Raw genomic sequence first — 26978 nt, 5'->3', positions numbered from 1 at the left:
GGGAGGCAGAGGTTGCAGTGAGCCGAGATCACGCCACTGCACTCCAGCCTGGGCGACAAAGTGCGACTCCACCTCAAAAAAAAAAAAAACAAAAAAAAAAGAAAAAGATAGGAGCTTGGATGGTTCATGTATAGAAATAATAGAAATAGAAGGAAAGGGAGAAGATATTTAGTACTGATATGGGTAGGAGATGGATAAAGGTCTCTTCTGATTGCTTTAGTTTTCTCAGTAAAATAGGAAACAAGATTAGCTGAGGGTGAGGATGGGAAAGATGCTGGAGGTTAGAGGACAGGGAAGAAGGCACCTGCAGAGTGGAAAGTGAATGGACTAGGGAAACACAGTAGGACTGCCACACAGTACTAAAGACCCACTGGAGGTTGGTGGTCATGAATTTAAAGCAAGACCACTCAGCATGGTTGTGTGATCTTCTGTAGCCAAGTTCAGCTGCATGAATAAAAGCTCAGAGTAGACAGAGAACACAATTTAATCTGAGTTGGAGCTGTTCCAGGTGGGTACCATGGAATGAGGGGATGACAAGGAACCTGAGAGTATATTCAAGGGAATGATTTTAGTGACAAATTACGGCAGTGGTTCTCAAGCATAATCATGCATCAGAATCACCCGGAGGGCTTGTTAAACCAAAAAGTGTTGAGCCCTACCTCCAGAGTTTCTGATTTACTAGGTTTGGGTTGGGGTATGAGAATATGCATTTCTATCAAGTGCCCAGGTAATGCTAACACTATTAGTTGGGAACCATACTCTTAAAACCACTGACATAAACATAAGGCCAGAAAATGAACGAAGAAGGGCAGAGGACAGACTCATTAGAGGAGATCAAGGAATTGAGAAGCTCCTGTATTGGATACCTTATCTATCAAACACTCGAACAGTGGCAAGAGTAATATTGAAAAGTGTCTCATAAAGCCAGGAGATAAAACCTTCAAGAAATAAGTGACCTGGGTTGGTACATGACTACAATCAGAAGAGGCAGTGGATAGCAGAGTCTAATGATATTAGTTCAAAGTTGGGGCGGGGCTGGTTTCAGGGAGGCAGCCAGGAGAATAGTCTAGAGCAGCAATGAAATACAAGAACCCTTACTGCCCCCTCCAGGCCCAGTGGGATATGGCGTGGGAATGAGAAAGAATAGAGCCACCATTTCACTGGCTACAGTATCCTTAGGAAGAGACGAGTTTAAGTTATAATAGGAAGGGAAATGTTTAGAGAAGAGATATGACATAGGAAACTTTGCCGGTAAATGATCATGAATTCAGAGTGCAAGAGAACATGGTGAAACGATTTCAGGAGTTGGGAGGGTTGGAAGTGGACTTAGGAGATATGTAAGAGCAGTGTGAGGAGGAAAGTGGGGTGGGGGATGGGGAGTGATCTGGATTCCTGGACTTCTGGTGGTGACTAATGTAAACAGGGATGAAGGGCATATTAGACAGATTAGTCCTGATGACCTTAAGTCAGAGAGTGGTGGTGAAGCTGTGAGGGTTGGACAGGCCTGTGGGGCTTAATGGAGCAAGCTGAGTTCTGGGAGCTCCTCTTCACTCCTGCCAAGGGCGGAGTGGAGGCTGGGAGAGGGCAGACTTATCAGGAACACCTGGATATGAGATTCACTTTCTACTTCTGGAGGAACATGAATAATATTGAGCATATGTACCCCAAACTTTGTGTGCATAAAAATATATTAATAACAAAAAGGGATCATAATGGTACATCTTGCAATTTACATTTTTAACTTTATCTTGACCTTTCTACATCAGTACGTATCTATCTACCAGGCTCTTGTGAACATAGATGGGGACATATTTGAGATACCTGATGTTAATCAGAAAGAATGCAGGTATTAATGCAAAGGTACCTAACGTCAGAAGCCACCAAAGGTGGAGGGGGATATTCAGGTTGGGCTGATTCCACAAATTCCTATTTGCCACCAGGCAGATCTATTTACTTTTATTAATCTGCTTGGTGGCAATTGAGGAGGAGAGAATGGTTTCCTATTTTATTGCTAAGTGTCTTGATTTCTACTTAAGCATTCCCAGCACTGAATCCAGGCACCATGAGCACCTACAAAGCTAGGGAAGAAACATTTTCCCTCAGTGACATGACTGGCTAATGTTAATGAAGGCATGGATATAAACCTAGAAAGTAAAGACAGAAAAGTGTTTATTAATGCTCCAGAAGGAACGTTTAACAAAGTTCCTAAAATGTGCTTTGTTAAAATGTTAAATTTATTTTCCTAATTATTCTGCATTCAAATATGCATACAAAACTATACACTATACTATCTAAACACTGAGGAAACCTAAATGTTAGATCATTAACCTAGGAAGGTCCTTTATTTCCTCTGGAATGAAATCTCAAATACAAATTCTTGCTCAGGGTTAGAAGAAAGCAAAGTGAGTTCTAGTAACAACAGAAATCATGCTCACCTTCAAAGATTTCTCTCTCGGGCATCCAAAAACAAATAAAAAACAAACAATTGTACTAAAATTAAATGGCCAGAAATATCCTTTTCCAACCCAAATCCATGAGGAGGAAGATGGCAACTTCTAAGAATGGGCAAAAGGACAATGAATATATAGGTATTCCTTAAAGAGAAAATAAACTGTTACAAAATTTTCAAAATTTAAACAAAGAGCTCGTATATAGCGTACTGTAAGAAAGCCTTTGGGAACAATGGTGATCGAGAAAGCACCCTCTCCTCGAAATGGCTACAGCATATTATCAAGGGATTTCTGCCCCACAATAAAGTAAAACAGTCTATACTCTCATGATGTCTTCCCCTCTTGCCAGGAAAGGTGACCGGACCCTTCCTAGGGTGCTGTCGTTCTTTAGGTGTTAAAGGCTAGAGGAATTAAAAGAGTTAGAGGTCTAGGTAAGATACTTGAGTCTTGCTGAGGCACTACCCTGAAGTCTGAGAAGGGCACCCTGATGTCAGGTCCTCTTGTGCCCATCCTTGAGAAGCAAAGAGCAGGGAAAGGGATGGCCCTCAGGCAAGGGAGCAGTTTCCATTTGAGGAGACAAAGCAGGAAAGTGAAAATCCCCTCACTTGGTTATTCATCCACTTACTCGTTTATTCATTCAACAAATAGCCATTTAATGCGAAATAAAGGCCAACAGAGGCTAGTAGCCCAGATGTGGAAACTTAAGAGAGATTCACACATCTCCTTCCATATTCTTATTTCACTATTTCATTTTTACCTCGGGTACATTTGAGAGCTTGAGATAACATTTTTGGAGGCTGAATGGAAAAAGAGAAGATCAGATGTGAATTAGGTTGTCAGGTAGACTGCCTGCTTAAATTCTGACTTTAAACTCCAGAAAACCGATGGGAAAAGGTTACAACTTGAAGGACAGGTAGGCTTCTTACTCTCTATCTCTTATTGGTGTGGATTCTACTAACTTGGAATTCATAATAATATAAGCAGAGCAGTCTGAAATTTCCCTTTATATTCTCTAGGAAGGAAAGTTCTGTTAGAACAATTTTGTTGCCCTTGATCATCAAGATAAAACTATTATTACAGAGCTCAGGTTAGAGAGAAATAATGGATTCATATATATCTATTTAGTCTCTTGCTGAATTCCCCTGGGACAAAAGGTATTTGGAGAAGATTTGAAGCAAACCGTAAAATGTTAAGATTTGACAAAGCTAAGTGGTGGGTGATAACAGTGCTTTTATATCATTCACCATACTTTTCTATTTGCTTAAAATGGGTTGACAAACTTCAGTCCATGGACCAAATCTGGCCCACTGCCTGTTTTTCTAAGTCTTGGAGCTAAGAATGGTTTACATTTTTAAAGCATTGGGTTGTTTGTTTGTTGGTTTGTCTTGTAAAGGGCAAATAAGACTACATGACAGAGACTCTGACCCATAAAGCCTAAAATATTTACTATCTTGCTCTTCACAGAAATGTTTGCCAATTCCTCACTTAAATTTTTCATAAGAAAAGATTAAAAAAAGACAAGTAGGAAGGCAACTGAGTCAAGGAAGAATGGTTTGTCTTCTTGCATTAAGCATCTTCCTGAATTAAACATTTTATATTACCTGTCTCTTTGAATTAGCTTTTCATTAATTACTTTTCCAACTTTTATCAAGAAGAAACCTCATCAAATTTTATTATATTCTGTGATATTGAAACTTATGGCAGGAGACAATCTTTTAATAAGATTTTGATTTCAGTCCATTACTTGTCAAAAAACTGGGAAGCACATTTAGAGCCCAGTGTGGCATTTTAAGGTAGCTGTACCTAGATTGGGAGTCACGGGGAACCCACTCATGAGGTGTTAGCCAGGGACACAGGACAGGTGATGCTCAGAGATTTTCTACTTTATGCAGTCCATCTCTTTTTAGAGAATTTGTCTCCTTTTTGTCACAGAAGATAATGGAGGAAGAGGGTTCAGTAAAATTCAAAACACCGTATCACAGTGCGAGTTTCTGGTTATAATGGTTTTAAGACATTGGAATAGGTCATCAGAGAAAGCAGATGTTTCTTCAATGCACAGACAGGTTATTGTGAGGGAAAATAGTGAGATAATACCTTTAAATATGTCTTAGTATGCCTTAGTTCACAATAACTGGTCGCTCTTATGACATTATTATCATTTTGAAGTTGCTATGTAGGTATTTTCTTTCCTTTATAATAAACCATTAAGCACATCAGTATTGCCTGTGTACTGCAATGTGTCATGTGGAAAAAAAAACCACGTGAAGGGATTTTTCTTACTTTTGTGATTAATTCCAAGTTTCTCTCCTAGCGTTGACCCAAAACTAAAGATATTACCACCTGTGAACCAACAAATGAGAAGATTCACACAAAGTAATTTCACAGAAATGCTCAGGAACATCTGCGATATTTAGACCCAAATAATCACTTAGTAACCTTATTGAGTATATATTGTTTTAAACTTTAGTGTTGCTAGTGACTAAAAAAGTCCACAGAAGAATAGCAGCCACGAAACATATAGATTGAGTATCCCTTATTCAAAATGCTCAGGACTATAAGTGTTTTAGATTTAGAATTTTTTTGGATTTTGAAATATCTGCATATATATAATGAGACACCTTGGGGATGGGGCCCAAGTCTAAACACGAAATTTATTTGTTTCACATATACACATAGCTTGAAGGTAATTTTACACAGTATTTTAAAGAATTTTGTACGTGAAACAAGGTTTTGATAGCATTTTGACTGTGACCTGTCACAAGGTCAGGTGCAGAATTTTCCACTTGTGGCATCATGTTGGTGCCCAAAAAGTTTCAAATTTTGGAGCACTTTGGATTCTGGATGCTCAACATGTACCAGGGAAAGAAATATTCATCTGAAGACAACATGCATTTGTTCCCCTGCTCAAATGAAAGTTGTAATGAGAAGCCTAATATATAACTTGTATTTTAACTTGGCCACATAAATGGCATCTCAAATATCGAATTAGTTTTTAAAAAAATTACTATGTAATATTTAAGAATATAAAAAAGCATAAAGAATAACATGACAAAATACTTACGGATCTACTACCCAGATTATGAAGTAAAATATGACTAATACTATTCATGCCCCCTGTACGCCCTTCCTCAGTTGCATTTCCCTTCCTCCAGGATTAACCATTAACATTGGATTTTGTGTATCCATGTACTTCTTCATACTTTTTGTAAAAATGTATGTATCTCAAAATGATTCATATCCTTATTTTACAACTTGCTTTTGTCGATTTGGCTTTATGTCTGAATTCATACATGTTGATACATATAGCTCATTCATGTGGTAGGGGCAGTGCTTAACAAATATTCCATGTGCTTTTCTATGTTTCTCAGATTTTAGGTTGGGACTCACTGGACTGTGAACAGAAATGAAGTGTGTCCAAGTTTGGGACAAGGCAGTTAAAAGCATCACCCCTTTGTTCCCCTCCTTCAGTGAACTCAAAAGCCACATATTCCAGATGGGTCAATGGGCAGCAGTAAGAACATGGAGCCTCCATCAGACTGGGTCCTTGAGTGAAGTAGAGCAGAGCCTCTTGCTAACCTATGTTGGACTTATAAAATGAACAAGGAATAATCTTGTTGCACTAGGACACACATATGTAAATAAAATGGGAAGACAACTATCTTTCTGGGAGTATTCAAAGGCAGTGCTTTCAGTAGGGGGATGGATTAAAAACTTTTGAAAATACTTCTGTGATTCTAGATTGATATCTATTCTCAGTTGCCTGGAGAATCAAATCTTACCCTTTAGTCTTTATCTTCTTTGAAGGCCTACTGTTATGACAATACTTTCAGAATGGTGTTCACATGCTCATGAACTGTTTCAGACATTGTCAGTTTTGTCTCTACAAGTGAATTTTAAGCTCTTTAAGAATCATGTCTTCTCTCCTTTTGTACTCTACACTAACCTTACACAGGTCTACACAGGCAATGCAGTAACAACTGGTCTCTTGGTTGGCTGGGGAGGGTGACGACTAATATTAAATGCCTACTTTGTGTAAGGAACCTTGCTTATGTTTCACGCAAGTTATTTTGATCCTTATTATTTCCACCATAAAGATGAGGATATTAAAGGTAAGTAATTTTTCTTTGGTCACAGAGCTGGGAAGAAGATGAAGGGTATGGGGAGGGCAGTAGGAACCAGTCTGAGTCTAAAGTCTTTGCTTTTTTTTTTTTCTCTATCATCTTGTATAATCTTTGCTTTTTACTGACTCTGAGCTGAGTGAGATCATTCCTAGCACAGGGCAGAGCTTTAGTAGAACAAAAAATGGCTAACAAAAAAGTTTTTCTTTATAAAATTTTCAAACACTAAACATTTTTTAAAGAGTTCCTAGGACTCAAAATTGTTGGGTCTTACCTTGATCACCTCTGGAGTCTGCTGAATCAAAACTGCTGAAGTAGTATCTTTGGCTTTATCACCAACAGGACTTCTACAGACTGATAAATTGGTCTGGGAGGAAGTTGTCAAGGTTTCCTGTAGAATTTGCATCATTTCCTTTTCTTGTGATAGGCTCCCTCTGCTTGATTTGCATTCAACTAGTTCTTGAGCAAAGTCTTCAATGCTTTCCAGGATTCGCAGTAAGAGGGCTCGATCCTCTTCCTCTATTTTGTGTCCATTGGTTTCAATAATCCTTGTTAGACAGGAAGGTGAGACTTTTTCTATGGGTGAAGAGACTTTAGATTTAGGCTCAAGATCTACAAGGGTCTGACCAGTCAACTGACTGTGACTATTTAAAGAATTAGAGTTTTTACCCTTCACAAGTGGCTCTCTTAGAGAGGTCTCCATCTTCTGTGAAAAAGATTCCAAATCCATTAACAATTTATCTATCTCTTCTTGGCTACTGGAATTTGTAAAATCTCTCTGGTCTCCCTCTTCAAATCTAGAAAGTTTTGATTTACAGTCTTCCTTAGGTAGATGAACAAATGATTTCTCAAATATCTTACCAATTTCATTTTGCATTGGGGCGGGGCATTTTTTAAGATGAGTAGCATGTTCTGGAAATTCTGCTCTATGTTCATTTATCTTTAATAACTCATGACTAGGTCCATTCTCTGTCTTTTGTCCTTTATCTAATGCTTTCTTTCCATCTGACTCTTCTTCAATATAAAGAGTTTCCATTAAGTTGTCAGAAGAAACATTTTCTAAAGGGTTCATGGTTAATGACTGTGATTGGACTTGGACAGCTTTTAGAATTCTAGGATCATTTACCTCTAAGTTATATAAGGAATTTGTGGAGTTGTTTGGAATGGATTGTACAGTGTCCATCTTCCTAGTATTAGGCTTGTCATCTTGCAATTCAATAGTTTGAAATTGTCCAGAGTCAGAAGCTGAGAGCTGGACAACATCTTCATATTTAGGGGGTTGTTCAGTGCCAAACACTGGGGAGAAGGGAGTCAGTTGTAAGCTAGGCATATTACTGATCAGTTCTGTTAAATCTAGAGCCTCATTATTCCCAGACTGCATGAATTCAAATGGTAACTTTTTCAGATAGGATGCTAACCTGGTCATTACATTCATATAGACAGTTTCAGAGCTAGAAATTGTATCATTACCACTTCCTTCATTGATGCTACTCCCTGATTTTTTCTTTATGCATTGTTTTATGATGTCTGTGCATTTTTTTAAATCCTCGGAGCATTTCAATAAGATGTCCAAGCACATCTTTATGTCTGTCCCACAAGAAAAATTATCTATTTTATGTTTTTCCAAAATCTGAGTAACCAAGTCTTCTTCAGAAAAGTTTTGAAGAAACATGGAAGTCAGGTTCGTATCAAGTGAGTTCCTATGAGACAACGGTTTTTCCTCAACTGAGGAACTCCGCAGTAAACCAAAGGATGGGGCGTTCCCATCATTGTTATAATGGCCACAAAGCAAGTCCAAATCAACTGACCTCCTATTAAATGAGTCAGACTTAACTTTCCTTCCCTTTCTGTAAGCTGCATGGTTAGAGTTTTTGAGTTTTTCAAGGGAAAATTCTTTTATTTTCCCACTGGCAAAACTGATTGCTTCTCCTGCAATGTCCTTTAAGTTGCAGGTATTCTGAAATGTAGATCCTCTCTTGACCCTGGGTATGCCTGTGAAGGCCTGTTGGGGATAGTCTCCTTCAGCCGAAGAAAGCCCATTTTCATGGGGTAGAAACATAGAGTTCAGATCTGCATCTTTGAACTGAGACACAGGGATGTGCAAGAGGTCTGCACAAACACTATGGTGTACCACAATGCAGTCAACTCCATGTGTGAAGGTGTGGCAGGTTCCAGTGCAATAATGTATAGCTTGTTCAAAACGCCGGTCTATCACCACGCTGCTGTAGTGGTTCACAGTACTGACCACAAGTCTGTAAGTTGCTGCCATAATATCAAATCCACTTACTGGTGGGACTTGGAACTTTCTAGAACTTGTTTCATGAAAATTCTTCAAAATGACAGTTAGCCGAAAATATATTTAATAACAATGTTCAGTGGTTTCTTGCAAATATAATGGCTTTTCCCATGAAGGGAAACCATTTATATTTGAGGTTTGGTAACTATCAGGATACAGTAGCTGCTGCACATGTGTGCTCGTACTGGCAAATTTAATAATTTAATAATTGTGCTTTTTAATTTTATTTAGTAATATTGTGATACTGTAGAATTATTTTGATGAAATAATATCCTCTTTTAGTTCTTCAACAGTTCTATAACATGGAAATTTGCTCTCATAAATTTACTATCATAAATCTTAGTTGGTAGTAGAGAAGTATTGTGATAACTGAGTCCTCCCAAGGTTTAAATGATCCATTTTTCTGTGAATGACAGAGAAACCTGTAATAAAAAAGAAAATAATTAAAAGGAAATTTTTTTTAATGCTGGAACTTTTAATTTCCTCTTTCTTTGCATCCCATATGCAGTTAACCACGACGCTTTATTATCTGCAATATCCCTTACAGCTGATATTCAACTCACGCCTTTGTTTCATCACACCTTATACTCCTTATTGCCTAGAGTAATATTACCTCAACTCTGCCTTGTCACATCTGCCTCTGAGATGAATTTCTTATTGCATGCTCCTTGCCACGTTATATGATATTAAGAAGCTTAGATTTACATGGCATTTTCATCCCTCACAGCTTAAGAATTCACACTTCTGATCTCCTCATGGATCACAGCAAGTCTACCTCTTTTGACTCACTTTTAAGTCCCTCAACATCTGTTCCAATCCATCTATAATCATATTTTCTACTATGTCCCCACACTAACCTTTTGCTTCCATCAACCTAGTCTTCTCAAAGACTACCAACACCTAGTACCTGTTCTTGAGTCTCAAACTTCCTCTACTCTTAGAAATTATTCTCCCATCATCATCTTTTTGCTTACTGAGAGAAAAAACAAGTTTCATTACTGATCTTGATCCCATCTCCCAGACCCTGCCCCATGTGGATATCTCTCTCTCTGCATCAAGTGGACAGAATTTACTTAATCATTCTCTTTTTAAAAAATGGCTTTTAAAATATACTGTAGTTGCTTTCCAAGAAGGTTGTGTCAATTTATTTATTCAGTCAACAAATACTGACTACCTACTGTGTGTACAAGGTTCTCTGTATACACTAGGGATAGAGCAGGAAATAAAACAAGGGGAAAAAACCCAATATACAAGTCAAACATATAAACTTATCATATGGTGGCATGTATTGGGGAGAAAAATGATGCAGGGCAAGGGTTTAGAAATGCTGGGAGGGTGCTGTTTTATGAAGGGTTGTCAGAGAAGACCTCACTGACATCTGAAAAGCAGAGACCTGAAAGACTAGAGGAAGCAGGCCAAGGAGGTATTATGAGGTAAATCCTCCAGGGCAGAATAACCACACGTACAAAGGCCCTAGAGTGGAGCATGCGTGATTCACTAAAAGAATGGCAAAGTGACCAAAGTGGGTGGAGCAGAGAAAGCAAGGGGACAACGTGGGAGATGACATGGCCTGTAGTCCCAGCTACTCGGGAGGCTGAGGCAGGAGAATTTCTTGAACTCGGGAGGCAGAGGTGGCAGTGAGCCGAGATCACGCCACTGCACTCCAGCCTGGGTGACAGAGCAAGACTCCATCTCAGAAAAAAAAAAAAAATAAAAATAAGTAAATAAATAAAAATCTGATGAACTTTTCATGAGTCATCTTGCTGAGAAAGAAGAAGGGGATGGGGCAAGACTTAAAAGAATGAATCACAAATTTAGGTCTTTGAGTATGTTTTAAAAGACATCAACAGCAGAAAACCAAACCTCAAGGGGTGGCACCAACTATCAGTGAGAAATTTACAGTCTAAAACATTTGAGTTAAAAAAAAATGCCAAAGAATCAAAGATTACTTTCCCTGCTATTTGTTTCAGACCCATGGGTGTCAAATTCTGCCTTTTTATTCAGACCATAATTCAACTGATGCCCAGTAAACTAGATGGAATCTTAGACATGGAATCTAATCCACTATTTTCAATCAGAGATCCAACCTAACTCAGAAGCACCATGCTATCCTGCGTCTAAGAGAAAGCTAGACTCCATGGTTTTGAATCCCAATCCTGCCAGTGTGGCCTAATACAAGGCGGTTAACCTTGTCAGTCTGTTTCAACGGCAAAATGGAGAGAACAATAATACCCATCTCATGAAGATTAAGTTAACATATGTCAGATGCTTACAACAATACCTAAGACTCAGGAAATGCACAATAAATGTTATTGCTGTTATTGCTCTAATTCACTTATCAAACATTTCTTACTCTGTGCCAGACCCTGGGAGAATGATGCCAAATGACATATAGTGATGTCTTCAGAGTGCTCAATGTTTAATGAGGGCAGGGACAGAAGCAAGCAAGCACAGCAGTTATCAGGAGTGAGGCCAAGTTTCTCCCATTTTGCTCCCACAATTAATAAATGTTCTTTTCAGAAAAGTTGGACAATATTCACAAGCAGAAATAAACAGTTGATATTCCTATGGATATACTTTAACTTTCTCTTACAAAAATTTATAAATGTATGTATTTTTAACAAAATTTGGACCATACTATAACTTACTTTGAAAATATCTCATAAATGTACTTCCAAGTCAAAATAGACATAGATCATTTTAATGAATAACATTCTATCATATAAATAAATTTAGCCATTTGTTATTGCTGAACATTTAGGTTATTTACTATTTGTTTTCAAATAAGCAGTGATAAACATTCTTTTACATATATTTTACATAGGTCTTCAGTTATTTGCTTATAATATATTCCACACAGTAAAACGTTGAGTCAAAAGATGTGTGTGTGTGTGTACATATACTTTTTCAAAAAAGGTCTTTAGATACATAGGGCCAATCTAGAAGAGGGCCTGTTTCTCCATGTTTTCTTGGACTGATTCCTCTCTTTAAATTTTTGGTAATTTGATTGATGAAAAAAATGGAAGTACATTGTTTTAATCTTCATTTCCTTGATTGCTGGTAAGTCTGAATATCTTCTCATTTACCTATTAGACATTTTATCATTGTTCACTTGTGAAGCCTTTCTTCATGTCCTTTGTCTGTTTTGAGAGGGAGCATCTGAATCAGACTGAGGAGTCAGGAAAAGCTTCCTGAAATATAGCGATGTAGGCACATAATTTTGAAGGATCAATGAGAGCTACTTAGACAAAAAGGAAGGGAAGAATACTCCAGGTAGACGGAAACACATATGTGAAGGCAGAGAGGCAGAACACTGTACAGTGAATCCCGAAGTACAAGTAGTTCCAGCTAGTTTCACTGGGGGGCGTATAGAGACAAGCAAGAGGGCAGGAAAAGAGAGCAGCAGCAGCGGCAAAAGCCAACCACAGTTGGCCTTTGTATGCTAAACTAAGGAGTCTGAACTTTATTCTGAAAGCTATGAGAAAAAGACTTTTAGGCTAGAGAGTAACATGATGAAATTTGTTACAGAAAGATCACTGTAGCACCTGAGTGGAGGATAGATAGGAACCAGACTGAAGACCTAGAAATCGATTAGGAGGTTATGATAATAATCTATGCAAGAAGTGATGAGAATCTAAACCAAGTAGGTGACAGTAATAACAAAGAGGAGGGCACTGATTAGCCCAGGAGGAAGAATCCATAGAACAGCAGGAGGGGAAAGTGACAGGGAGAAATCTTGGATTTCTGGCTTAAGTACTGGGAGACTTGTCTTGCTAATCCTAAGACAGACTTTTTGTTTTTGTTTTACGGGGGGTGGCCACAGGACAGATAAAGTTATTTTCTGAATGTGTTGTTTGAGGAGGTACCTGTGGAATGTCTAAGTGGTGATGACTGAATGAAATGTGAACATAAAAACCTGGAGGTCAGCAGAAAGATCTGGGTTGGAGACGCAGCTCTGAGAAGTTACTCAGGGTGAGTGCATAAAGTGAGGGCAGCTCTGGACTGAGGAAAAGTTGAGGATCAATGACATTTCTGGGTTGAAGAGAGGAACAGAATTCTTAGAGGGAGTCTAAGAAGAAAGAGAAAAAGATAACAAGAAAACCAGGAGAAAGCAGTTTTATGGAGGCTGAAGAAGGGACTTCCCAAATGGAGGTCACTAGCACTGGATGTTACTAAGAGGTCCAGGAAAAACAAAAAACTGGATTTGCCAATATGAAGGTTGCTGGTATCCTTATCACGTGCAATTTCAGGGACTTGGTGTCAAAAAAAAGTGGTGTAGGTAGACTAGATTTTCCATTAGTTTTTTTGCTAAGAAAAGGAGAGCTATAAAACGGCAGCTAGAAGAGAATGGAGATAAGAATTTTTTCTTAAAGGATAGAAAGTATTTAAGCTTGTGTACATGTTGAAGGGAAAGATCGAGAAGCAGCTTTGAGGACCCAGGAACTAGTAGCCAAAGCCCTGGTGAGGGGATTAGTCTCAGAGGAAGGTGAATACCTTTCCTAGTGAGGCAGGGGGAAAGAAACCAGTTTATAAATGGATGAAGAAAAATATAAGGAATTTTTTTCCATGACAGGTTCAATTTTTCTCAGTGAAACTGAAAGCAAAATTATTGATTAAAGTTTAGGAGGCAGGAGAGGTATTAAGGAATTTGGGAAGATAGTGAAAATCTGAAATAGATGTTAATGAAAATAAGGAGGTATCTGATTAGGAACAGGCAAAAGTAAGGATAGATCCTGAAACACTGAGCAGGACTGATGTAGAAGTAGAGATGGTACAAATGACTAGCTTGATCCAGGGCTTCCCATGAAGGCCAGAATACAAAAAGAACAGAACACAAAAAGAAGTATGAGGTAATGTGTTTATTGATTAAATAATGCTGATCAAGAAGGAGCAAAGGAGAGAAAAAGTTTCTTAGCAATTTACTAAAAATCTTCCACTAGGATGACATCTGTTTGTGCAATAAGCTTTGACTCTGTTAGATTAACCAACAAATATTTCTCTCTGCATATTAGTGGACACTTCATTAAATCATTTGAGATGTAGAAGGTCTATTTTTTCATCAGGCTTCTTTTAAAAGTTGATAGAAATAAAAGTGCCTCTGCTAACTTTAAGCAAAAAAATGTGAAGACAAGAAAACTTCAAAGTAGAAAAGAAAAGCTTAAAAATTTTCACAAAAATGGCAGTTTAGAAGAAAAGTTTGGTTATAAACACATTTTTACAAAGCAGCAGCCTTTAAATAATAGGAACAAAGAGAAAGTTTCTGGTGCCAGAATCACATTAATTATTGAGCTACAGTATTTTTCAATTCTAAAATACATTTTCTTTGGACATTTTAACATCACTTAAATGGAAATACATCTTATAGTTGATAGCATCTTAAAATCCCTATTGGCTAGGCAGAACTGTGACATGGTTGTCATTTATTGAACGCACTCTAGTAAGGTCAAGAAAACACCATTGTAAAAAAACATGCAGAATGACTTGGCAGAAAATTCCCAAAGATCATAGCAGAACACTCTTTTAAGAAATGCGTCATCACCAAACACTCTGGATGGCAGAGAAAGAAAGTATAAACACAGGTAGCTCTAAATTGAAAAGTGATTTTAAAGAGTCTGAATCTGAATAGATGAAATTCTAGAAATATTTTAGCCAATTATTTCCACTGTATTTTATTTATATATGCACAAGAGTGATATATAATTAAAAATATCCATCAGGCCAGGTGTGGTGGCTCATGCCTATAATCCTAGCACTTTGGGAGGCCAAGGTGGGCAGACTGCCTGAGGTCAGGAGTTCACCATCAGCCTGGCCAACATGGTGAGACCCCATCTCTACTAAAAATACAAAAATTAGCTGGGCATGGTGGTGCGTGCCCGTAATCCCAGCTAACTTGGGAGGCTGAGGCAGGAGAATTAATGGAACCTGGGAGGCAGAGGCTGCAGTGAGTCGAAGGCTGCAGTGAGCCGAGATCGTGCCATTGCACTGCAGTCTGGGCAACAGGGCCAGACTTCATCTCAAAAAAAAAAAAAAAAAAAATCTGTCAACATAAGTCTCATAGAACTCTTTCAATAAGTAAAAAAATTCTAGAGGATAGGCATTCTATCATAATCAATAGAGTTTTTTCTTTCTTAATGGCACACGAAATAGTGAGTTTTATAATCTTAGATGAGATAAAATATGAGAAAAATTTTCAGTCTAAACATCTGTTATAGTCTGCTTTATACCCCTAATACAACAGACTACTTGGGAAATCATAATTGTTCTGAATGTGTATATTTATGCACCTCAGGTCTGTGGCATGCTGCCAGCCCCACCCCCCAGGTTTTTGGTCTCTGCTGGTCCTTTCATCTCCACAAAGGGCCAGAGTCTGTTTTCCTAATTTCTGGGCAAGTGTTTCATGAGCATCTTTAGAGTTCATTCAACAGATATTTATCAAGCACTTACTATTACCACCACTTTAAGCAGATTACGATTACTCTAACATGTACTTTCCAGTGCCTCTGGAAAGCTCCACAATAAACTGCTGTATGGCAATTCCTAATGAAGAAGATCTGCTGTGAAACAAACGTTTAGAAGCAGCAGATAAGAAAAGTTAGGATGGAGAGGAACTGGATTTTTGAAAGATAAGAGACTTACCAGGTAAAAACAGGTTGGACTGCTTCTTGTAAGCAAAAAGGAATTCTATGAAGGCACAGAGATAGAAAAAGGCTTGTGTGTTTAGAGAGGTATAAGGAATCTGGTATTGGTAACACTGAAAATGTGCAGTATGGGTTTCACAGTTTTAAGGTTTCCTCCAAATAATAAGAATGAGAAACATGAATGCAAACTCCGTCTTCAAAAACCTAGGAGACACCTGTAATTCCAGATGAAGACAGAAAACAGAAGCAGGAATGGTAAATGACAGCTTACTGGTGACAAGCAAACCAACTCATACCCTGCACAACCCAAAGAAAGCCAAGGTTTGTTGGTAGCAGGTGCCACAGAAAATGGAGTAGGGTAGAGGACTGAACATAGAGGGACTGTTTGAAAGTCTGTAAGGGAACAGTTAGGTCTCCCTACCTCCACTCCACAAGCTCAGAAATCATACCTCTTTCACCCTGCTGAAGATAGAAAGTTGATGTGCTGGGAGGAAAAAACTGAAACAGAAAAGCAACAACATTAGGGGCATCAGACAAAGATGGTGGTAAAGGACTGAAAATAAAGGAGGCCCAGGTCACCAAAAACTAGGCTTACTACTTCCAGCTCCTAGTCTCCACTGTGGATTAAAGAATCTTTTTCTGGAGAAATAGAAATCTCATCTAGCTACATGATCACCTTACAGTGAAGCCCACTAATTGACAAATGCTGCCCACAAACACAGAGCTTCCCTTCAGCTTTTTAGAGCTTCATTTTTATTTTGAAATCAACTTTATTGATAATTTACATACAATAAAAAACATATTAAGTGTGTAGTCCAGTGAGATTTGACAAGAACCATGTAACCATTGCCTTAAAAAAGACGGAACATTTTTATCACTGCAAAATTATCCCTAGGCCCTTTCTCAATTTCCCTTACACATAATATCCAACAACCACTGATCTGATTTCTATTAATGTAGGTAAGTCTCGCCAGTTCTAGATCTTCATATTAGCATAATTACATATGTACTTTTCTCCCTGGCTTCTCTCATTTAGCACTTAGTTTTGAGATTTATCCATTTTACTGTATGTTATCAATTGTACATTCCTTTACACTGCTGAGTAGTATTCCACTGTATGAATATACCAGAATTTGTTTTCTCTATTCAAATGTTCTGATGCTATTCAACAAACAGATAAAACAAATTCTGGTATATTCATACAGCTGATGGACATTTGAGCTGTTTCTAGTTTGGGCTATTATGATTTAAAGCTATTATGACTAATCAAGTAAAAGTCTTTTTGTGGATATGTGTTCATTTCTTTTGGGTAATTAGCAATGGAATTACTGCGTCATGATAAATGTACATTTAACTTTATAAGAACCTGCAAAACTGTTTTCCAAAGTGGTTCTACCATTTTATACCCTTAGCAGCATTTGACAGCTCTAGTAGCTCTACATCCTTTCAGATACTTGTGAATTTTAGCCATCTTAGTGTGAAGTGGTATCCCACTGTGGCTTTAATTTGCATTTCCCTGCTGACTAATGATGTTGAGTATTTTTTCATATGCTTATTAAAAATTCATATATATCTTCTTTTGTGAAGCATCTATTCAGAATCTTTCAGGTCATCTTTTATTACTGAATTCTAAGAGTTCATTATATATATATTTTAAATACAGATATTATCTCCCAGTCTGTGGCTTCTCTTTCCATTTTCTTAGCAGTGGCTTTTGAAGAGTAGGAGGTTTTAATTCTGTAAATTATTTCATCAATCCAATTAATCATTTTTTCTTTTATAGTTAATATATTTATATATACTACCTTAAGATCTTTGCCTGTCCTAAGGTCATAAGGATTTTCAATGGCTTTATAGTTGAAAAGAATGAAACACTTCCTTCGCTTGACTCCTGGGACATACTTGGCTGGTTCTCCACCTGCCCTTTGAAAATTCACTGTCTCCTTCCTTGCATCTCTCTTCTTGTCCCCTATGTGCCAGTCTTCCTCAGAGTTTTGTCCTTTGCCCTGTTTCTTATCTTACGTATGCTCAAATCTTGTCCACTTTTGTGGCCTTAAAATCTTTATCTGGCGCTTCCTCTCAACTATTTATCTTTAACTCTGGTCTCTTCACTGCCAAGAATACTTAACTACATGGGGAATATTTTCTCCTGAATGTGTACTGAAATCCATGCCTGAAGCTGAATTCATCTCCCTGCAGACATTAGAGCTATATTTTTTGGGGTGTCTCTCCCTAATTTCATGGAGAAATTTGGGAAGTTAATATAATCTTAAACATTAATGTAATGATGGAAATTATAGAACGGTGTTACACCTACTATGTTGCTATTTATTTGTTCCACTTCAGGAAACATCTGGAGCAGAGTATGAGGTAAAGAAATTCCACTGCTTATCTCAGCTGATGAAAGGGTTCAAGAAGAAATGATCCACATCAATCATAAAGAAAAGACAGAGTTGATTGAATGTCCATGCCACTTAGGTGGATCACTTGAAGACTAAGAGCAGAAAAAAACTGTAGAAAATTGTCTTGAAAACTTTTTATTTAACAGAGTACACAAGGTATAATGATTCAGAAGTAAGTAATGAGTCATTCAGAAATAATAAAACTATTACTTTGCCTGGAAAACATAGGCAATCTTGGGTGGATGACTCAGTGTGGAAAGTGCTTCCAACAGAACAGTTTAAAAGAACACCAAAAGTGTACAGTAAGGCCTATTTGTGGAATAAAAAAGGAGACCTGGAATATTTTATTTGTCGTGTCCACTTCAAAAATAGTTGAGAAATTTAAAAAATAAAATAAATAAAATATAGTTGAGAAAATAAAACATCTCTTATAGAAAAGATTTTCTGATGCTCAAAGAAACTGTATACATGGGTATGAAAGAACAATTAATGCTTTAGGTTTAGGGCTAATGTCTGAATGAGGCTAAGGGTAATATAAAAACATTCAGCAGTGGACCTGATTTGAACATATGGGAATTAGGAAGCGCTTAAAAACTTTTATTTTTACCGCAGTGGAGAAACAGGAAATGTGTGGCTGAGGGGAAAAAGCACTAGGTGGGCAGTCAGAAGCTCCTGGTCTCAGCTTCTGCACTGACTAGCTGGGTAACTTGGTCAAGTCACTTCCCTCACAGAGATTTCATCTTTTCTTCAGGAAAAACAGGATGAAAGATGGCTCTGGGGTCTAGGGAACACGAGAAAAGCAAAATTTGTTTTTTCTTGGTTTGAATTAAGAAAGGGCTACATTTTACCAGAGAACTATTTTGTATTATTTGATATGGGAAGTATGATGAATAGGCTATTAATATTTAATGCACGTAATCTGCAAAGCTACTGCTTTCTCTGAGAACTATCTCCAAAAGGAATATTTGGGGTTAAACTTTTACCATTTTCTAATTTTAAAAAGTTCTTTATTATATACTCCAAAATATCACCAATAGTTTTTGTCTCTGTCTAGCTATACTTTAAGTTACTTTAGTTCACACAATTTCCTTTTCTAAGTATTTTTCTTATTTTGGAGGAGAACATATAAAAATCAGGTAACATTCTATAGGTAAAAATCATTTAGACAATTTAGAAGAACACATGTATTTTACAACACAGTTTAATAAACATTTGAGTCCCACTACAGGCCAGGTACCCTTCAACATAAAGAACTATGAACTCTATGGTTTTGCCTCAAGCAGCTCACAGTCTGAGTGGGCAGGAAAGTGGATACATAACCTTTAGGCAAAAAAAGTCACACCAGAGGGGGGATCTGCCAAACCCAGTCCTGGAATAGAGTAGTGCAGTTGGCTGAAGGGAAAACGTCCTGTGAGAAGATGGAGCAAAGCAGAAAGCAGCATGGGATGTGTGGAAGCTAGCAGGAACTTGGTATTGAGTGTCAAGTTTGAAGACAGGCCTCCAGGAGCCAAAGCTGAAGGAGTGGGGCAAAGGCAACACGGCATCAGAAAGCCCCCGAGAGGTTACAAATTGTGGCTGCGAGAGGAGACAAGATAAAATGTGCACTGTGGGATATTACTCTTCGTAGCACTGTGAAGGGCAGACTTGAGGACACAAGATGAAGCTAGGTAGGCCAGGTAGAAGGCCTCAGAAGAGTCTAGAAGAGAACCCGTGAGGCTATAAATGAAGGCAGCTCAGGGGCTTAAGTTGACTAATCATCATCACAAAACTGTGAGCGGGATCTAACATAAGACTTTCATCTTTAAGTCCTGTTCCTTTCTAAATTCCTGTACAAGCACAAATTCTGGTTAAAGATAACAAGAAATCTGAAATTTATTTTTATTAAGCATGGATATATTTTTAAAAGGATTTTATTCATTAATTTATATTAAGTACTCCAAATGTTCAGGGCATTACAGAAAACAAACAAGGCTTGTTTGTAGGAATTTGTGAGATAAAATAAATGAGACAAAAAATAACAGGTCAATTCATTTAAGAGGTATTTATTGAGCTCCTCCTGGGTCCTGATGGAGATCACATTCTAGTGACAATTCCTTTTAGAACATCATTTTTACATCCTCCTTCCCTTCCCTGACAAGTTCATTTTGATACAAGTGAGCAGAGAGGGTCTTCAGCGCCTAGTGGATTCTAGAGGACGGCCAAGAACCTATTGTAAAAGAAACAGAATCATGAGATCAGGGAAAAGCTGCTCATTTGGGATAAGAGAAGAATCCCAGAGAATGGTACGGATGGCAGTAAGCTGGGGTGGAGCCCGGACCCGCCTTCAAGGCAGTTTGGATTTGACAAACCAAAGTTACTGTTTTGTCTTTTTAAACAATAGTTTTAATCTTTATAAAAGTAATGACTGTAGAAATAAGACACACTGCAAACAAAAGTGAGAGTGATACCAGAGAAATTACAAAGAGGAAAGCAAAGATCACAGCTAGAGGTAGTATCAATGTGAACATTTTTGTAAATATCCTTTTGGGCTTTAAATACACATATACACATAAACAGTCATGGCGATTTTTGTGCATATAACTTTTTAAACAAAAGTAGGATTAAATTATAGTTTATTGCCTGTTTTTTTTTTCCGCTTAATACAGAGAAACTTCTTTCCCTGAAAATAAAAATCTATAGTATACAACTTATAGATATTGTATGGGCACAGTAAATTTACTCATTTAACTCTCTAGTAAGGCACGTTAGGCTGTATGATAAGTAAGGTACAGAAAGGAAGCAAGCAACAAGCAAATGAGAAAACTGACTTCAGCTGTGGCAGCATTCTGACTATTTTAAAGGTAGAAAGAAGGTAAGACATATGGAAGCTCAGGAGATTTTTTGTGTTCCAGACATAGATGAATAATGTCTGAATCTGGAATTCTTTGTGGATGAAGAAGAATTTCCAAAAGGGAAACAAAAAAGGACTGCAACACAACACACACTATAAATGAAGTAATTTCAAATCTTCACATCTGCAGAACAGATAGATAGAATGTCAAGAAAGCACTGAGACAACTAAAAACAGTGGGTGGACTGCCAGGGAAAAACCATGTCTCATTCTAATGATCATTCACAACCACAGCTTTCCAAGGAAGTGGCAGAGCTCCCAAACTATGCTCTAATAGAAGGTGTACCGAGCCTTTCTCATGAGATGCTAGGTGGCTTTAAGACTTCATGTGTCCTCTGGGTCTCCACTTTCTCAAGTGTTTGGGTGGGGCCTGTGGGTTAAAAACTGTGCTTGTCAAAGTTCCCTTGGAAGCTGCATTTCCTACTGCAACAAAACAGCTCTGCTTTTATCTGTTTTAGATACTGGATCTCCAAAAAAAGTTTTATTTGAAAAAGCAGTTCCACAGCTAAAAAGTGTTCTTAAAATAACAGCGTTAAAAGAAAAATAACACTCACCCTTCAGCTTATTTGTTAACCACAAAGGGAAAAATGTAAATATATAATGGAGAGATACGAACATTCCCATCTCAACACGTTAGACAAACTTGGCATCACTAATGGTGGGACAATCAATAGGTGCCTCCCAAAATGATTCAATGTCAAGACTGCAGCATCATTGATGGAATTTCCTCACCAAAAATATTTAATTAATCTAATCAATCCTTTAGATCTAATGTCCAATTCCAGAAAATACAGGCTATAGAGAAATAAGTTAATACCATGAGGAAGCAGAGAAATTCACGATATGGATCATTCTATAAGACAACTGGACTGGTGTCTTCAGTGGGTGGGTTAGGGGAAAAGGAAGCAAAAGGAACACCAGATATAAAGGTTCTGAGGTGGGAGCATGGCTTGAATGTTTTAGCAAGAGTGAGAATGCCAGTGTGACTAGACTTTGCTCTTACCTAAGTGAGATGGAAAGCTACTGAGGAGTTTTAAGCAGAGAAATGACATGACCTGATGTTCTTCTTCACAAAATCATTCTGGCTGTTAGGATGAGAACAGACTACAGGGGACAAGAGTAGAAGAGGGAGACCAGAAGGAGGGCTATTAGAATAATCCAGGCAAAAGATGATGCTGGCTTGGACTAGGTGGTAGCAGGAGCAGGGTGAAAAGTGGTCAGATTCTGGATATATTTTGAAAGTAGAGCCAATGGGATACATGAGTGGGTTTTACAGAAAAGAGAGAGGTCAATAATAAATCAAAGAGATTAAAAAAACTTTTTTTTTTTTTAAATCCTTGAACAACTGAAGATGAGAACTCACATTAATTGAAACTGGAAAGACTGCAGAAAGAAAAGATTTGTTTGTGGGAGAGGAAGTAGTGGTTGCAAGGAGGATCGGCAGTTCAGTTTTGGACATGTTAACTTTAAGACGCCTATTAAGACATTCAGGTACATGTGTCCAGAAGGCTGCTAGAGAACTGAGCCTGGAGTTTAGGGGACAGATCTGGGTTGACAGAAATTTGGGAGTCTTTTTTTAAAGTCATGAAACTAGATGAGATCACCAAGGGATGGAATACAGAAGTAAAAAGGAGATATCCAAAGGCTGAGCCATGGGGCACTTCAAACATGCAGAGTGGCACTGTCCAATGGAACTTTCTGTGATGATGAAATATTTTTATATCTGCACCATGCAATAGCAGCCACTTCCTACATGTGGCTATTGAGCACTTGAAATACAGCCAATTGAAATAACTACATGCAGCTAGTGGCTACAGTACTAGACAGTGTAGATCTAGAGTACGGGGAATTGAAGAACCAGCAAAGGAGACTGACAAAAAATGGCCAGAGAGGGAAGAATTACTGGGAGTCAATTCTCCATAGGTCTCCTATGTTTCTGCAAATATTGTAAGTGAGGCACTATCTTGATAGTTGGTGATGTGACACATGACAGTTCCAGACTATCTTTTCAAGGATGTTTTTTATACTGAATAGCCTTGGAAGACTTGGCAGTGTCTCCCTCCAGAGCAAGGGGTTACTGTCCAGCATAATAAAGATAATGTTTCCCTCTGAAACAAAGAGCAGGCATGCTTATGGCCCATTATGAAAGATTTGGGTTCCACCTAAGATCAAGTTTCCTTTCCTGCCTTACTGTGTGTGCAGGTGTCATCTGGCCTCTTCATATCGCCCTGGGATATGAAGCACAAAAATACTGATACTCTGGTTATGTTACTGCTGTAAGTAATAAACTGTCTTCTGTCTCTGATCCAGAAGTCTCGTGTCTTCTACCATTATATATGAAACTGTGGCATACTAACTTGTTAGTATACAAATACAGTAAACTCTTAGATCCTTCATAGTTCTTGACAAGTATCTCAGAAACCCACTGAAGGTGTTTCAAGGAGGATAAAGTGAACGATCAACTCTGTTCCTGAATGTTAAGTCAGATAGGTGTTGAGAAATGACAGATGTGGACACCACTGATAACCAAAAAGAGCAGTTTTATTGGAATTATGGGGGAAGAAGTCTGACTGGCTTTAGTTAAAAAAAGAATGGGAAGTGAAAAATAAGCAATAGAACATAGATAACTCTTTAAATAAGTTTTACTACGACGTTTACATTAAATAAGGCAAAAGTTAGAGGGGAAAGTGGAGTCAAGAAGGATTATTTTTAACATGGAAGAAATAAAAGCATATGTTCATGCATAGGAGAATGGTTCAGAAGAAAGGAAAGCTGACGACACAAGAGAAAGAATTATAAAGCACTTAGGGTAGTTCTTTCACACTAACAGGAATGAAAGCAGAGTATATGGATACTACTGCGGGTAGTGGGCAGCTGTGATGATAAAGCTCTTTCCTGACTCAGTTTCTTAGTGAAATAGGAAGCAAGGCCATCAGTTGAGAGTGAAGAGTAGGGAGGAGACATCCAACATGAAGGAGACTGAAGAAATAATCAAATAGGAGATGAAACTGAGAGAAAATAGCTGGAGAAATCTACTATAATAGCCAGGCAACATTAAGGGTCCACTTGAGGATATGATAATTAATATGTCAAGTTCAGCAGCATGGTTTTACAGATATAGAATAGGCAAATAACTGGATTTAACTGGCTCTGTGGGTTAGCCAGGCAAGGTTGCTGAAGTGAAAGAGGGTCAAAGGAACTGAGGATGTATGCAAGGGAGAGATGATAGTGACTGACGATGAAATCTAAGCCTCTACCCCTTCTATCTCCTGAAAACTTAACCCTTCCGCTGAGCCCCGTGGGACTCATGAGCAGTTATCAGCAAAATCCTCATATTCTTGACCTCTACAGCTTTCTTCTACTTCCTTTACCTTCGTGTTTAAATGGAAACTGAACTCTCCCCTGAGAATGCTGCTTTCCCTGTATCCCTTTTAGATGATGACTCTTTTTCTCTTCCACACTCCTCAAAACATGAGACCTGGCAACTGCCTTTCTTGTTCCTCACTGCTGCTTCCAGATCATTCTCCCTCTGTGGTCTCCAAAAATCCTCTGCTCTAAGTTACATACCATCAGACAATACTGCCTACTATCCTTCCTTATTGCAGTCATTTATGGCTCCCCAAAGTCACTCCCTTTCATTCCTTGATTTTAGTTCCTGGCTGTCACTCCAACACTATTTCTGTCATAAGTCTTACTGATTTTAGCATCCAAACAAATAATTCATCTGATATTCCGTCCTCTTAGTTTCTTGATCTTTTTTTCCCACAACATTAATAATGCTGATCTTGTTCTCTACCCTGTCAGTCACTTTATCCCATGGTCACATCCTAAGCCTTTAGAACATCTAAGAGTACATCTTAATAACCATACATCTGGAGAGGCATCATTTGCCAAAAAGTTAACTGGTGAGTTCCAAGTAAGACAATCCGTCTGTATGCCTCCACTGGCAGGGTCAAAGGAACAGTTATACATTAGGTGTAAGACTACTCTCTGCAGAAATTCATGCTACCTCCATCAACAGATAAACAGCAAGGAGGAGGGAACCTGGCACGCATCCTCTGATCTTGGGCTTGTATTCCTTAGGTAGGGAAGAGTATGTGTGTGTGAGAGAGAGGGAGAGAGAGGGAGACAGAGAGACACAGAGACGGAGAGAGAGAGGGAGAGAGAGAGACAGAGGGAGAGAGAGAGGGAGAAAGGGAGAGAGGGAGAGAGGGAGGGGGAGAGAGAGACAGAGAGAGAGAGAAAGGGAAAGGGGGAGAGAGAGAGACAAAGTGAGAAGGACTGGGTTAGAGACAGAGGTGTGCTGCTATGCTGACCCTTCTTGTACTGGGCTTTCAAAGAGAAGATTAATATTACTACATCATCATTTTAAAGTACTTATACATGCTAGGTGTATTAGTCCATTTTCACACTGCTATAAAGAAATACCTGAAACTGGGTAATTTATAAAGGAAAGAGGTTGATATGGTTTGGCTTTGTGTCCCCACCCAAATCTCATCTTGTAGCTCCCATAATTCCCACATATTGTGGGAGGGAGATGGTGGAAGATGATTGAATCATGGGGGCAGGTCTTTCCTGTCCTGTTCTCGTGACAGTGAATGGGTCTCATGAGATCTGATGGTTTTAAAAATGTGAGTTTCTCTGCACAAACTCTCGTGGTGGTGCCTGGCACCATCCACGAAAGATGTGACTTGCTCCTCCTTGCCTTCCGCCATGATTGTGAGGCCTCCCCAGCCATGTGGACTGTAAGTCCAATTAAACCTCTTTCTTTTGTAAATTGCCCAGTCTTGGATGTTTTTTATCAGCAGCGTGAAAATGGACTAACACAGAGGTTTAACTGACTCACAGTTCTGCATGGTTGGAAAAGCCTCAGGACACTTACAATCATGGTGGAAGGGGAAACAGGCACATCTTACATGGCAGCAGGAGACAGAGCAAGCAAAGCGGGAAGCGCCCCTTATAAAACCATCAGATCTTGTGATGACACACTATCGTGAGAACGGCATGGGGGAAACTGCCCCCATGATCCAATTACCTCCCAGCAGGTCCCTCCCTCAACACTTGGGGATTACAATTCGAAGTGAGATTTGGTTGGGACACAAAGCCAAACCATATTACTAGGATTGTGCTGAGTATTTAAATGCATCATCTAATTTAATTCTTATGTCAACATTGAAGTGTTAACTCTATTTCTCAGATGAGGAAACTGAGGCTTACAGAAGAAAAAAATTTACTCATGTTACATACTCAGAAAGTAGAACTGTCATTTGAGTCCAGGTTTCTGTAAGATCAAAGCTCTTTTGTCATATACTATGTCTATATTAAGGCTAAAGGAGCTGGAGTAGTCAGTTTCTAAATCCCTGCTACAATTCCAGATTTCTCAACTTCTAGGGAAGGAACTCTCAAAATGGGAAATGAAGGAAAGAGAAGGAAAGGAAAGGAAGAGTAGTTAGAAGGGGAAGGAGGGAGGGAAAATCTATACAACACTGAAATTGTTATAGTAACCTGGATAGGATGAACAAAAAGGTGGATTTCTGTTAAACTCCAATTTTGTTTTTCAGAAAGTTTGAAAACTAATAAACTGTGACACATAAAATAGCTATAAAAAAGTCAAAACAGATAAAGTTAATGGAGTAAAATTTACAGGTGACTCTTAAAAACCAATGAATAATGTTAAGTGCTACCTATCTCTGAACTTCAGGTTATAAGTATGTTGTCAAACTTTGTAAGTATACTTAAAACAATGAGGTTGTTCAATAATATAACTGACTAGGACATAATTAAAAGCATGTTCACAAATGGCATCATATCCAGAAAATAGAATTACATACAAAACATGCCATAAGGCTAAGCATAAAGCTTGACTTAAAAAATGACCTGTGAGATTAAATCAACAAGAGGCAAACAGAAGATGCAGAAGGCTCTAAATGTGGAAGAACACAAATATCAGGGCAAGACAAAGCAATTTAAAGAAACTTAACAGAAGAGTAAAACATAGGATTTGATTTAGAGGAAACACATAAATAGAAAAGCAAAAATGCACTGAAAAGAAGAAACATTTTGAAATAATTTCCACTTATTTGCAAAGTCTTGTCTTTTTAGTATTAAGCATTTATAACACTGTTATAGTTTTTCAGGAAGGGGGATGATGGGATTCAGGTGGCAGTGTGATGAATCAGGGAAG

General features: G+C 38.2%; 1 protein-coding gene across 4 annotated transcripts in view; it reads right to left on the bottom strand.

The window, feature by feature from the left end:
* The window catches only part of PPP2R3A (protein phosphatase 2 regulatory subunit B''alpha), a 181546-nt gene that overhangs the window by 136785 nt on the left and 17783 nt on the right, over window positions 1-26978 (bottom strand). For all 4 annotated transcript variants that reach the window (XM_054480612.2, XM_054480616.2, XM_054480613.2 and 1 more), the window contains one exon: window positions 6843-9286. In XM_054480612.2, the coding sequence (XP_054336587.1) occupies window positions 6843-8837 (1995 nt within the window). In that variant the 5' untranslated portion in view covers window positions 8838-9286. The remainder of the gene's footprint in view (window positions 1-6842; window positions 9287-26978) is intronic.

This window comes from Pongo pygmaeus, chromosome 2 (assembly GCF_028885625.2).
Source record: "Pongo pygmaeus isolate AG05252 chromosome 2, NHGRI_mPonPyg2-v2.0_pri, whole genome shotgun sequence".
Taxonomy (NCBI): Eukaryota; Metazoa; Chordata; class Mammalia; order Primates; family Hominidae; genus Pongo; species Pongo pygmaeus.
The sequence above is the reverse complement of the archived record's forward strand: the minus strand, read 5'-3'. Positions and strand labels throughout refer to the sequence as shown.